Source organism: Vitis riparia, chromosome 8, assembly GCF_004353265.1.
Source record: "Vitis riparia cultivar Riparia Gloire de Montpellier isolate 1030 chromosome 8, EGFV_Vit.rip_1.0, whole genome shotgun sequence".
Lineage (NCBI taxonomy): Eukaryota > Viridiplantae > Streptophyta > Magnoliopsida > Vitales > Vitaceae > Vitis > Vitis riparia.
Genome location: NC_048438.1, coordinates 13,641,670 through 13,656,109, shown reverse-complemented (window position 1 = coordinate 13,656,109; position 14,440 = coordinate 13,641,670). Strand labels below are relative to the sequence as shown.

Below are 14,440 nucleotides of genomic sequence, written 5' to 3'. Positions count from 1 at the left end.
ATCCGGCGAGTGACCAAATTTCTGCACAGTGTCCTTCTCTCTCTCCCCGCGTGCTGCCAATTTCTAATTCTCCCCGTTTCCCTTTTTTTTTTTTTTTACTAAAATTTCACCAGCCACTTAAGCCCAAAACCAAAGGCCCAATTTCATTTTATTTCATTTTAACAATTCATACTACCTTTACATGGCCCAAGTTTAATAGCTCATTGAATATTTTCATTTCTTTTCTTTTATTTTACTTTTCTTTTATTTATTCTATTTGTTTTATTTGATTTCCAATTCTTTTTTCTTTTTTTAACACACAAATTTATTTATTAACACCAATCCAAAACAAATTTTCTCAATTTTATTATTCATCAATTTAATTTAATTTTTTCTTAATTAATTCTAATTATTTTTTTTTTTTCGTTTTCGTTTTTCGTTTCCTGAAGTTTTCAATTTCTAAAATCTTAAGAAATTTTCTACCCTAAGGCTGACATAACATAAAATTTCAACTCATCTAATTGACCGACACAATAAAATGAAATTCACCAATCTGAAATTGACACGTGTTCTCCAAACACAACTAAAAATGCTAACGTGTCATAAAATACCCGGTCATTACAAGCACCAGTGTGCACAGTAAAATTGAAATTAGGGAAAAATGAAAAGAAAAAATATTATTGTCACATAGAATTTAAGGAGGTTGTCTAGAGTTTAAAAAAACTAACAAAAACATGTAGTTCTAGGAGTTTTAATCCTCTATATGACCACATTCTCCTAGTTTATTGATATTGGCACATTTCTGGTGCCTGTCTATTCCCCCTGAAGTAAAACAATAAAACTTAACAAACATTATCGTTTCTATATTCAAAAACTTCACGTCCATCAAAACAAAATTCCCTTATGTGGAAGATAATTCCAGAATATTCAAATTCCCAGTTCAGTATAGCTAAAAATTCCACACCAGAGTTCGCTTAATACTTCATGCAATCTGGGATTTTATTGATAAAAACGATATTCTTTTTCATGAGTCAAATTTAGCAGTTATTCCTTGATTTTTATTCAGCGCCCATTCTTGGGTCCTTGGGTAGTCTATACTTTTATAGACTACCCAATCAACTACTAGGCTACAAGAAACTAAACATTAACACAAAAAGAATTCCCACACAACACACACAGGGATACAAAAAGCTGGTTTGAACAATTAAACAACTCAAAAGAAGCCCTAATTGGCAAAAGTATTTTTGGGAAAAAATTTAACTTACAATTCCATCAGCCACAAGAATTAAGAACCCAGGAGGCAACGAGATAAAAAACTTGGACTTCTAAGGAAAATTTTTAGGCATTGACAAATAATAAAAGATGGCATGAGCAGATCATATAAAGGTATAACTCAATCTCCTGCAGGTGGTTTTCAAATAAGAACTGTTAGCAAAAGCAATTAATAAGGTGGAATTAAATAAAAACAATACCTTCGCTTCCCATGCAAATTTTCGAGCTCTGCAATGAATCAAAGATTTGGCGAACTGCTCTTGGAATGACTCCAGCCTCGGCGGGCAATTGACCGCCTTATAAGAAACAAAATACGATCATTACATTGACTCTAGAAATATGTGATTACTGTTATTGAAAAAGTGAGAATAAATTTCATGGTCATTCTGCCATACCTTAGTTCTCATTCCGCCCTCCAACATACGATCTTGGAATGACTCCAATAGAAAATGTTTGTTTAAGAAAAATATTAAAGAAAATCAGAGGTGCCATAACCCCCAATCCAGCTTTTCTGAAATGATCTGGGGTGAGGGACATCATTTTCAATTTTCCAAAACCTACATGAACACAAACATGGATCAGAACCACAAAATTACTAGATCTTTCAAGAAAAGGAATTCCCTAGAAACCCTATTTCCTCGTTTGGTTCCGAGAAAATATAGATGAAGGCAAAAAAAAAAAAAAACTGAAGCTATGAATTTTGGATTAATCATCGTAGGTGAACCGAAGAACAAGTAAACTCGTTTAACTTGCCTTAGGACTATCGGTTGATCAGAGTCTCAAATCCTTTAGAAACCAAAACAGTGACAGAAAGCATAAAAACTTTTTAGAATCATCTGTTTTTTTTCCTCTTTTTTCCCTCAATTCTCTCAGCTAATAAACAGAGAGGTACTTGAATTTACCTGAATTCTTGGTGGAGAAGAAGAGTATGATGAAACCCTAGATTGAAAGAAATAGCTTGGAGAAAAGGCAAAGGAGGAGAGCTTTCGATCGGAGTTTTCTTTCTCTTTCTGGACCTCTTTTTTTAGAAATATTACTGAAAATGTGTTTCAATTTTCGAAGTCTCTAACGGCACCTTTTGAAGCAGATATAGAAAATAGCCGTTTGGTTTCCCCTTACGAAAGAGTGGGCCCTTCTTGAAAATTCAAATGAAAGCGCGTTAAGCCTACTCCACAATTTTATTTATTTATTTATTTATTTTTCAATCATCAAAGTATTTATTATATATTAAAACCTATGAAGAAATTGTCTGATTGTGATATAATATATATATATATATATATATATATATATATATATATATATATATATAATGAAAAGAAGCACAAAATATTTAGAAATTTATATTTCTTAAAACTTCCTATTATTTATTTAAAAAGTGAATAAATGAAAATAAAATCCTGTTGATTTTTTTTTAATTTCATAATTTGAATATGTTTGATTCTGAAAAATATTAAGAAAAATAATTTTTTTATATTTGATTTTATTAGAAAAAACATAAAAGAAAAATTAAATATAATTAAAATTAATTATAAATTCATGTATTTTCAAATTATTTAATTTTTATATATAATATTTAGAATAATGAAGGTGGTTTTGAAATAATATATAAAAATTATTTATTAACTTTTTTTTTTTTCTACTTTTCTTCTTTCTACTTTTTATTTTTATTTTATTATAAAAGTAGGAAAGAAAATTAAATATGTCTAAAAGTTTTCCTTAGGATCAGTATATTGGGAAATTGCTCCGTTCTCAAGCCCTGAATCATTAGGGTGCATGAAATCATATCCTAAGCTTTTCTAGAACTATTGCAATGGAAAAATATAACTTTCAAAACCAAAAACATATCATTGATTTAGAGATTAGTGTCATACCTAGGATTCGAATGTCCCGAATCAAATCCTGTCATTGTAGAATACTCCAAAGTCATAGCAAATCTAGTATATATAAGGGATCTTCTACTCGATGACTCCTCCTTAAGTTTAGGTACTAAGATGATGGAGATCTTAGGGTCGGAGGTTAGGGTTTTTTCTCTAGATTTTAAAGAAAGAATGACAAGACCAAACTAGAAAACCTAATTATTAAAAAAAAAAAAGGTATTTATAAGCTTCTTATCGAGTTTAAGTGACTTGAGTTTACCATGAATTTATGTCACTTAATCTAGTATAAAAAGGTTGCTAATTGATTAATTAACCTAACAAGGATCCAATTAATCAATTAGTCAAGTCTAGAAATATGACTCACTTACCATTGTGCAACCTTGCGTAAATACCAAAACGTCTATATATGCATAAATGAACTACAAACTCATCCGCCCCTCATAAACTATGTCATTAAGGAATATGAGCTTGAACGAGGGCTTCATAAAACAATACTGTCTCTCTTAAAATTTAATTTTGAAGTTGACTCAACATCTCACTACAAAGAGTTAACTGCACTCTAGTACCGTATGTATATTACAACGAAACACCAAGTGCTCAGGTTTTTACCTACCATCCATTGTATATAATCTCCTTATAAATTAGTCATTTATAGTTTAACAAGATGAAAGTTATTAGTCTTTCAAGACTACCTCCACTATCATTAAGTTACAGATTTTCCTATTATGTAATCAAATGACATATTTTAACTCACTAAGAACATATATCAAATTCCATTAAATGAGTTATTATAGGCTCATAGATTTTATGATTACACGTCATTAAGATCACTCAAGGGGATACACTGTCTCAAAGTCCATAAATATCACATTCAAAACATGGTTTATAAATATGTAACAAAGCTGCGATTTTAAAATGAAATTTCAAAATTTGAACTAAAATCACAATTTTAAGATGCAATTTATAATAAATTCCTTTTTAAGAAAAATTAAAAGACTAGTTACATGGTACAAAGGTGCTAAGAGAACAAGTGATTTTGAACATTTATTTAAAAAATGTCCTATAACGTATATTTTAATAGCCATAAGGGTGGTTTCAACCCAAACTTGTCTTAAGCGCACAGAAAATAAACGTCGAGTCCAAATGCTCTTACCATGCACAGATGAAAGGTAACCTCAACGGTGGCAATATTTCTTTCAGATCCCGATCGTTTTCTTAAGTATTTATTAAATTATGACAAGATTAAATTAAAATTATTTATTCAAAGAATAACTTTCATTCCTATCACAATGGTAGATTTAAAAGTATTTTTTGAATTATCATATTTTAAATATTTTTTTTAAATTACTATACTTTCTTTCAAAATCTCATCTTTGCTTTAAGAAATCAATCCAAATTCTATAGTCCAAGCTCCAAAGAAAACGGGGAAGTTTAGAAAATTTGATTGTCCACGCTCGGGAAGGTTTTAAATTTCTTTTTCCTAATTCTCAATTTTTGAGATCCAAATGGAACCTTGACATATGATTCTAACTGTGGTAAGAACAGTAAAGAAGAAGAGTTAAATTTTACAAATAAAAAAGGCAGCATACAATTCTCAAACTTCAGGTTAATCTTTTAACATACACTTCTACAAAAATTCAAGTGAGGTCAGATAATCAATCCTTCTAATGTAAATAATTTAGCATGCACGTCTCAGAGGGGCACTGAACCGTAAAACACGATCTCAGCTGGGCCAGTCATATACACATGATTGTCTTCCTCCCTCCACTCAATATCCAGTGGCCCTCCAGGCAGATCCACGGTGCAACTCTATTTCACAGGCAAAAAGTACGAGGAAGAAACATTCAAAAACAAGTATCAGGACCATGAAACAAGAAGGAAATCACAACATTCCGTATTGATTTTAGTTTAGATGACTTTAATCTTCAATGATTATGAAAGCTGCTAATGAGAAACAGAGCTATCGCCAATCATTTGATATCTAAAAAATCTGCTCTGTTTTCTGTCCTCAGTGATAACTAAAGAACCAAGTGAATTCCTCAATATTTTTAAACATCGGGAAACTTACCCTCCCAGCATGACCCTCAAGAACTGCTGCAACAACCACTGCACAAGCTCCAGTTCCACAGGCTAGAGTTGCTCCTGCACTCAGAATGATAGGATTAAGCTTCCGAAATAAACAACCAAAACGGGCCCATTGCTCCTATTACAGTGACTGCACGATTTACATAGGCAATATAAATTACAGTGACTGCACAATTTTCAGGTAGTAAGAACTAACCTGCTCCACGCTCCCAAACACGCATTTTCAGGTGTGAACGAGAGATGACTTGCACAAATTCTGCAAAATCAAAATGAAATAGATTCATGATTCACAAGTGAATGCATTAGGGCAATAGGGGATCAACCACAGTATGTTTTATTGCCATTAAAATAACACAGGTGTCTTCAGTGTGATCATAAAACTTCAGGCTACTTGCCTGCTAACCAAGCAAGAGAACCACATTAGAAATAAGCTGTCAGCAAACTGGTTGCCAATTTTAACAACACAATTATCTTGTGAAATATAATTAAACTCTCAATTCACTCTGTGCTACTTGATTTCAAATGTGGCATTTTGGTTCTACCCTTGCCAACTGAATAAAAGGACGATGATGCATATAGCTTGAATAATGCTAATTTTTAAAAAATTCAAATTATAGAACTCACAATCATGCAAACATGGAAACATATTAGAATTATTTATATGGTGGGAGACCATCATAAAATGCTGAAATTAAGAACTAAAAAGGAACTAAATTTTGAATTGTTCACTAAAAGTCAAAGATATTGGATATCCGAAGTTGTAGAGGTCATATTAATTTGTATTAGAAACTTCTACTATTGTAAAAGGGAAAAACTGAACATTCTCTCCAAGAGTATCAATTCTTTTTAGTGAAGAATTTGAGCTGACTAAAAAAATTATCATCTGGAACTAATGTCAAACGCAAAATCATCTCCACAGAGAGGTAAAAACAAACCTGTATTAGTTCGAGCAGGAAACATAGCATGATGCTCAAATTTTGGACCAATGTCAGCTAAATTTAATTCATCAACCTGCAAATTCTGATCAATTGCACATAAAGGAATAGAGAAAAAATCAGTGACAGTCAGATGAACAAGAAAAATAATATATTATGTACATATAATAGAATAATCCATGTTTTTAGACAATTATTCATGTTTGCATGTGATACTGCAAACTTTTATCTCAATAGTTAAAGAATAAACCCTATATCATGCAAGAAACAGCCAAAAGGCAGAGCATGATAAGGACATGATTCAATGGACAACAACAATCAAACAAGCTTCAAATATATCACCAAATTACAACACATACAAGTAAATTGAGATCCCTAAACAGTTCCAATTTTTTTTTTCCCTGCTTCATCAGGAGGCTGCAAAACCTAGACGTTTAGTTTGTTCTAGCATTAAAGCAACATGCATATTTGAAACTGAGAAGTTTCTGGAACAGTTGGCTATGGTATATTATCTAGTTGTAAAAATGCATGTGATCCGCTTGATGCTCAGTATTGACACATTGACAAAAAAAGGTTATAGAAAAATGTCTTTTCTTCTGGAGAATGCGTGAGTGGGGTGTGTGTTACCTATGACTAGATCAAGAGTCAAATGGATAAAAACATATACTTTAAACAAAGTACAACAGAATGGATCTACATGAATACAACAATCACTAATTGTTCCATCATGTCCAAAATTCATACCTGGCCTCCTTTTGTTCCAAAAGTTACACAGTGAGGATTTCCCATACTAACACAAGTCACATTCCAGGATACACCATCTACATTTAGTTCTGATTTAACAACAGATTGATCCTTGTTTGCAGGTAATTTTGTAGGTACATCCAATGCTTTAAGTATGGGTTCGCCCATGTCAACTTTAACCTGAAATTGCAGTAAGCAATGCACCATCAGGTTATAAAAAGTCCCTAATACCATAAAAATAGATCATTATTAATTTTACATGGAAACCTTTGTGTAAAACATGATTGTACAAAAGGTTTGAGGTGCAAAAACAGCAGCAGAAGCATCATAAATGAAAGCACACAAAGTAAAAAAGACCTAAGAGAAAACCCTCAGCAAGCATTAATCGATAAGTAAACTGCATGGCAGATAATAGTGACCTTATGAAACTTATAAGTAAATTCATGAATGATTATCACCTGTTCTGGAAAACTATAATTTTAAATTCACACTTATAAATTAAAGAGAAAAAAAGGGAAAAAAAAAACGAATGCAATTACTCAAATATTTTGATGTATAACAATGTAACATCTGAATTATTCATGAGTTAAGAATTACCTTCCCATCATCTTGGATTTCAGGAACAATTAGACCAGCACCAGTGTGCAGAGTAAAACTGAAATTAGGGGAAAAAAATAAGAAAAAATATTATTGTCACAGAATTTAAGGAGGTTGTCTAGAGTTTAAAAAAACTAACAAAAATATGTTCAGAGTGAACAAGTTCTAGGAGTTTTAATCCTCTATATGACTACACTTTCCTAGTTTATTATTAATATTGGCACATTTCTGGTGCCTGTCTATTCCCCACGAAGTAAAACAATAAAACTTAACAAACATTATCGTTTCTGCATTCAAAAACTTCACGTCCATCAAAACAAAGTTCCTATATGTGGAAGATAATTCCAGAATATTCAAATTCCCAGTTCAGTATAGCTAAAAATTCCACACCAGAGTTTGCTTAATACTTCATGCAATCTGGGATTTTATTTATAAAAACGATATTCTTTTTCATGTGTCAAATTTAGCAGTTGTTCCTTGATCCTTATTCAGCGCCCATTCTTGGGTCCTTGATCTTGTGGATTTATAAAGTATAGACTACCCAATCAACTAATAGGCTACAAGAAACTAGACAATTTTTTTTTTTTGATAGGTAAATAAGAGAATAGATTAAAGAGCGCTAGCAAAAGGCGCAGCCAAGTACACACGGAGTATACAAAAAAGGCCTAAAGGCTAGTAAGAGAAGGAAGGGGAAAAGAAAATACAAACCACCCATACAACAAACAAACCCAAACCCCTAACAAACTAGCACAACCCTAAGCAAGACAATAAGTCCCCCGAAAGCCCATCTGAAGCCATAGACCAACAACTAAAACAAGACCGCGCCCTCAGAGTGAGCAAACTGGACCCCCACTACTCCCCCTCCCCCCTTTCCCCTAGCTGTGATAGGGGTGCCATTGTGATGCACAGAGCATTCAAGCTTCCAGATTTCCTACTACCCCTTAAAACCTTAACTCCATGACCTTTTCTCACCTTCATTTTCTTCAACAGAGCAGTGATTTCCTCCAAAGCCTTATTTACCTCCTCCCACTCCATCTCCTCAACTCTACCCACCACTTGCTTCCCCAAAGACCCCATCTCATCATTCCCCATGAGATCTAGCAACCTTCCATCTTGGAGCAAAAATTGCAGCAGCCGAAAACCCGAAGGAGACCACAAGGGACAATCCGCCCTTGTCAGTCCAACCGCCCCATCACCTAGAATTGAAAGCCCAATTGGAGAAGAAGAGAGCCCAGAGGAGTAATTACCTTGAAAGCCAGTCGCTTTGTTTAAAATGGCTTCATTCACCCCTAAGATCCACTCCACTGGATCCTGAACCTCTGTCTTTAGGAGAGGGTCATCGAAAAGCTCCAAAGAGGTAGCAGTAGCCCTAGGGCTCCTCTGCCTCCTTTCCCATGCACTTAGACACAAGTTTAAGGCAAAAATAATACTTTGGAAGAAAAAAATAGTGAGAATAGTGTCCCCCCAAAATATTTGTCAAAGTAGTCTTTCCTAACCACATGATCATCCACGTGAGTTATTTTTTTTTTTTTTTAAGTATAAAAACCACCGTTGGTGACTGTGGTTTTAAAATCCTAATAACCATAAAACCACAGTTAATAACTGTGGTTTCAAAAATATCCTTAAACCACACCTGTTACAATTTTCCAGAGTTGGTATTGTGATTTTAAAATTATTTTTAAAATCTTCTTTAGAACCACAGTTAGTAACTATGGTTTTAAAAATATTTTTCAAAATTTCCTTTAAAACCACAATTAGTAACTGTGGTTTCAAAAATATCCATGGTTGGTATTGTAATTTAAAAATATTTTCAAATTTTACTTTAAAACCACAGGTAGTAACTATGGCTTCAAAAATATCCTTAAAACCACAGTCACCAACTTTTCTTTTATGGTTACAAATGGTTACATTTGTATTTTTTTATTTTTAAATTTTTTTTTAAAACCATAGTTACTAACTGTGGTTTTAAAATTATCCTTAACAAAATTTTTCTTTACAATGACTACTATTTCAAAATTATTCTTTTTATTTTTTTTTTCAAATTTTCCTTGAAATTTTGAGAAAATAATTTTATCTACATGCATTCCCATAAAATTTTATATATATATATATATATATGGTAAATAAAATATTTATTTATTTTATGAATTTTATCACATATGAATTAAAGCAAACTATTTTTTCATATTATTTTATTGTTTATATTATTTTAAAATTTTATATTTTCATATGAAAATTAAAATCAATGATTATGATTTTAGGTTTTTCCTTATTAAGTGTGATTTGAACTTATATCTTGGTTAAAATGTATAATTTTTTAATTATATAAAAGAAAAATTGGTTATGGTTGTAACCATTTGTTTAGTTAAAATTTCTTTCATTTAGGTCATAAAAGAAACTAGAGTTACTAACTGTGGTTTTAAAGAAAAGTCAGTAACTACGATTTTAAGGATATTTTTGAAACCACAATTACAAATTGTGGTTTTAAATTTAAAATATATATATATATATATATATATTGATAGGATATATATATATATATATATATATATATATATATATATATATTAAAACCATAGTTACTAACCGTGGTGCTAAAAAAGATTTTAAAAATAATTTTTAAATTATAATACCAACTATTGAAAATTGTAACAGGATGTGATTTAAAAGATATTTTTGAAATCATAGTTACTAATTGTAGTTTTAAAGAAAATTGTGAAAATATTTTTAAAACCACAGTCCATGACTGTGATTTTAAGGATATTTTTGAAACCACAATTACTAACTATGGTTTTATGGTTATTAGGATTTTAAAACCACAGTCACCAACAATGGTTTTATACACTCAAAAAAAAAAAATTATTAACCCACATGGATGATTACGTGGTTAAAAAAGACTATTTTGGTAAATATTTTGGGAGGGGCATTATTCTCACTATTTTTTTCATTCAAAGTATTATTTTGGCCTTAAACTCCTTAGGCATAGGGAATTTAAAGACAAGGGGCTAGGGCACTAATAGCCCAAACTTAAAAGGCCTAACCTGGCTTCCTTTAGACAATAAAATAGGGGCTTTGGTCCTACCTGAAGAGGACCCATGGACCACACCAACAAAAGCTAGCCTTCTAGTCCCCCTTTCCTACAAAGGGCCCAAAATAAGACGCGGCCCATTTGAAAGGGCCATAGCCTCAACGGTCTCCCCATTAGGCCCAGTACCTACCACAGTACCCATCCTATCAACCTTGGGAAGGGACGCTACAGAGATGTCAGCCTCCATCCTTTTAACTGCATAAACTTTCCCACCCTCTGCAAGGTTCCTCAAGTCTTCCAATGACTCCTCGAAAGTTGCCTTTTCAAAGGACCTTCCTCCTACTCTCTCTATGGCACATGACCCAACTTCACATTCTTCTCCAATCCCCCATCCACTATAACTCAAAGAAGGCTCCACCTTGGAGAAATCTCCCACCACAACTGAATCGCAAAACAGAGGTACCCACCACCATCTGCAATGAACTTGGAATCTTCCACCCTCTAATCCCAACTAGAACTCTGGCCCATTGCAGGTTTCTTCATTTTGTTGTGTCTTCATCAACAGCCACAAAACTCGCACAAACTTCTCCTAGTCTTTTAAAAAAATGCTTTTCCCCAAAGATACAAGGGGAGACCCATGATTCTCACCAAAGCTTCACTTTCATCCCAACCCTCCTTGTGACACCTAACCGAAGGGTTCCACCACTCCAAGAACAAACTTTACCATTGAACCATTTCATACCCGAGTGAATCACCCTCTCAACTTCACCAACACCTTCAAACTCAAAAAGGATGATGGGCCCTCCCAACAAAGCCAAATGGAGCTTACCTGTCAACTTCAACTAGACTGTGCCCAATTTCTCAAGACACAAAGGTCCAGGGGCTGATCAGACGGCCCTCTCCATCCTCCTACAAGGCTTCTTTTAAGAAATTCCTCATTTTTGTCTAGCACCTCCTATTCCACTTCAATCCAAACGACATTACAATGCTCAGCAAAACTACATGACCTTGCCTCTGCTACCAAACCTTTTTTCCTTTCGTCATCTTCACTTGGGGCCAATACCTTCCTGGAATAAGCAAAAGGGTCCTCTTCTCTCCGTAGGGTTGAGGAAACACCAAGACTTCTCAGCTTGCTGAACAAAATCTTCCATCCCCTCAGAAAACCTCCTCCTTCATGAAACGCCAAAGAAAACCGTTTTTCTTCCACAGACCACACCGAGCAAAACAAAAACCAGCCTGCTCTATTGCTGCATAACTCTAACAAATAATGTCTACCCCCTTCCACCCAAACCTTTCTGAAGGGTTCCCCATCCTTGATAACGCAACAAGTCTCAACCCCTTCCACCAGCAAAGCCAGGCCCTTTCCACCAAACCTAATCCACGAAGAAAAGTTTGGAGCCCTCTCACAAATTTTCCCAAGCACCTTCTCTTTGACCTTCTCAATTGAAATCTCAAAGGTTTTTGAATCAACACTGAACCAGCATTTACCACCAGGAGAATCCACTGACATTGAGAATCAACACTCAACCCCTCCCTACAAGAAACTAGATATTAACACAAAAAGAATTCCTATATAACACACACAGGGATTGAAAAGACTGGTTTGAACAATTAAATAACTTAAAAGAAGCCCAAATTGGCAAAAGCAATTTTGGGAAAAAATTTAACTTAAAATTCCATCAGCCACAAGAATTAAGAACCCAAAACGCAACGAGATAGAAAACTTGGACTTCAAAGCAAATTTTTAGGCATTGACAAAGAATAAAGATGGCATAAGCAGAACATATAAAGGTATAACTCAATATCCTGCAGGTGGTTTTCAAACAAGAACTGTTAGCAAAAGCAATTAATAACATGGAATTATATAAAAACAATACCTTTGCTTCCCATGCAAATTTTCAAGCTCTGCGATGAATCTGGCAAAGCATCGTACTCCATTACCACACATCTACACATAGAAAATAAAATTGAAACAAAAAATAAAACCACACGCCCAATTTATGCATGGTACAAAAGCTCCCTCCGGGTGAGTGGAAATTAATCAAAATGGAAAGCAAAACAACATTGGAATCTATGAGACTTACAGAATTACTTTCCACGTTTTTAGCTCAAATTTTCAGGGCTACTCAATAAACAGACTGAAGATCCACTCAATAGAAAACATGTACGTGGAAATTGTTAATTACCTCAGGTTCACTGCCATCAGAATTGAAAATCCTCATTGTATAATCAGTGCCATTGATCCCCGGCATGGCGAAGATCACACCGTCAGCACCAATCCCAAAGTTCCGATCACATAGCTTCACTGCTTGCTCCGGAGTTAATTTAGGCTCAGAAGAATCCCTATTATCTACCTATTTAAATTCAAGTCACAAAAACAAACATCTATTTCAAACTAATTTAGGCTCAGAACAAAAAAAAAAAAAAGCCCTAAAACCATATAGTTGTCATTTTTGGAAGAGTGAAAATCACCAAAAACCAAATATCTTCCTAGGTCTCAAATTATGATTCTTTTACTGCATTTTCCCGAGCAACCAAACAAATGAAGATAATAAAGAATTACCAAGATGAAGTCATTGCCGAGGCCATGGTACTTGACGAAATGCAGAAATCCACTTTCTTTGCGGTCCAGAAAAGAAGTCTGAGAGCCCTTCTCAAGGGCTTCGATACTCATGGAAGTAGCGGAAACGCGAAATTTAGGGTTTCGAAAAGCGACGGTCTTTAATGTGAGAAAACTTGGTTGAACAGAAGAAGAAGACGAAGAAGAAGAGGGGGAGACGTTGAGAGAGGTGAGAGAGCGGCGAGTGACGGAGTGGCGTGTGGGGGAAGTGAGACGGAGGGAAATGGTGGCTGCTATGGCCATGGCTCTGCGCTTCTCTCTCTGCGTCTACCTCTGCCTAGTCAAAGCGACAATGGTGGTGGGTGAAAAAGGTTCATACCAAAGCAGAGTAATGGGTTGGGCTGGACCTTGGTCCAAGGCACAATTAATTATTTTTTTATAATAAAATAGTTTGATGATGTTTATTTTGGTTATTATATTATTTTATGATTTGTTTATTATCAACGAATATGAATCCAAATTATTCAAAGAAAGAAAGAAATACAAAGTAGAAGAAGATTAAAGTTGGTATTGAATGTTATATGAAGAAGAAAATAAAGAAATATGCCGAGAAAATAAAAGAAACATATGCTAAAACAAATCATAAAAAAAATATATATGCTTGAATTTCTTATTTAACTTTCATATATTTCATATACTTATTATGGAAAATTAAAAGGAATAAAATATAATTTAGAAAATATAAGTATTGGGCCTAATGCATTAGCAAAAGTATTGTATTTGTAAGCATTGTCATGCAAAAATATTTGAATATGAGCGAAAAGGATTTTGTTATTTTGATGGAGAAATATTATTATTTTTAAATAATGTTCCTCCCCAATTTTATGAATTATTTATTAAGTCTAATTTTAAAGAAGTAATTTAATTCCAAAAATATTTTAGAATTTGCATTAATATCTTTGTTTTAGTATCTTTTGATATTAAATCAATTGGAGATAAATAACCATTTTATAAACAAAATCAAAATTAGAAATTTCTTGAAGTATTTATTGAACTATTAACAAAATCCAATTTTAAACTAATAATAAAATATCACCTAGACATGTTTACTAAAATTTTAGGGTAATGAAAGAGAAAGAATCGTAATAGAAATACATCAAAATCAAAATTAAAATTAAGAATTTTATGGAAATGTTTCCAAGAATGTCGAGAAATGGAATGAAAATAAATTTGATTACCACAATACCCATTTACAAAGAGATAAAAAAAAAAATTGATATTTTTATTTTAATAATCCTTATTTCAATGTTATATTTTAAAATGATCATATCTTAATATTTTAAAATAAAATTCTCCTTAT

At 33.1% G+C, this 14,440-nt stretch overlaps 1 protein-coding gene and 1 long non-coding RNA gene across 2 annotated transcripts; both read right to left on the bottom strand.

The window, feature by feature from the left end:
- Positions 1–417: 417 nt before the first annotated feature.
- LOC117919714 lies at positions 418–2,263 on the bottom strand. The gene is made up of 3 exons (XR_004652126.1): positions 2,154–2,263; positions 1,647–1,808; positions 418–1,547 (listed from the first exon to the last, which is right to left on the bottom strand). It is a non-coding gene; the product is annotated as an uncharacterized LOC117919714 (long non-coding RNA).
- Positions 2,264–4,667: 2,404 nt separating this feature from the next.
- LOC117921144 (diaminopimelate epimerase, chloroplastic) lies at positions 4,668–13,448 on the bottom strand. Its single transcript, XM_034838946.1, has 9 exons — positions 13,084–13,448; positions 12,707–12,874; positions 12,398–12,468; positions 7,493–7,550; positions 6,896–7,075; positions 6,152–6,236; positions 5,413–5,472; positions 5,200–5,273; positions 4,668–4,940 (listed from the first exon to the last, which is right to left on the bottom strand). The coding sequence occupies exons 1-9, from the start codon at positions 13,381–13,383 to the stop codon at positions 4,824–4,826; spliced, it is 1,113 nt and encodes a 370-aa protein (XP_034694837.1). The 5' UTR covers positions 13,384–13,448; the 3' UTR covers positions 4,668–4,823.
- Between the last annotated feature and the right edge of the window lie 992 nt (positions 13,449–14,440).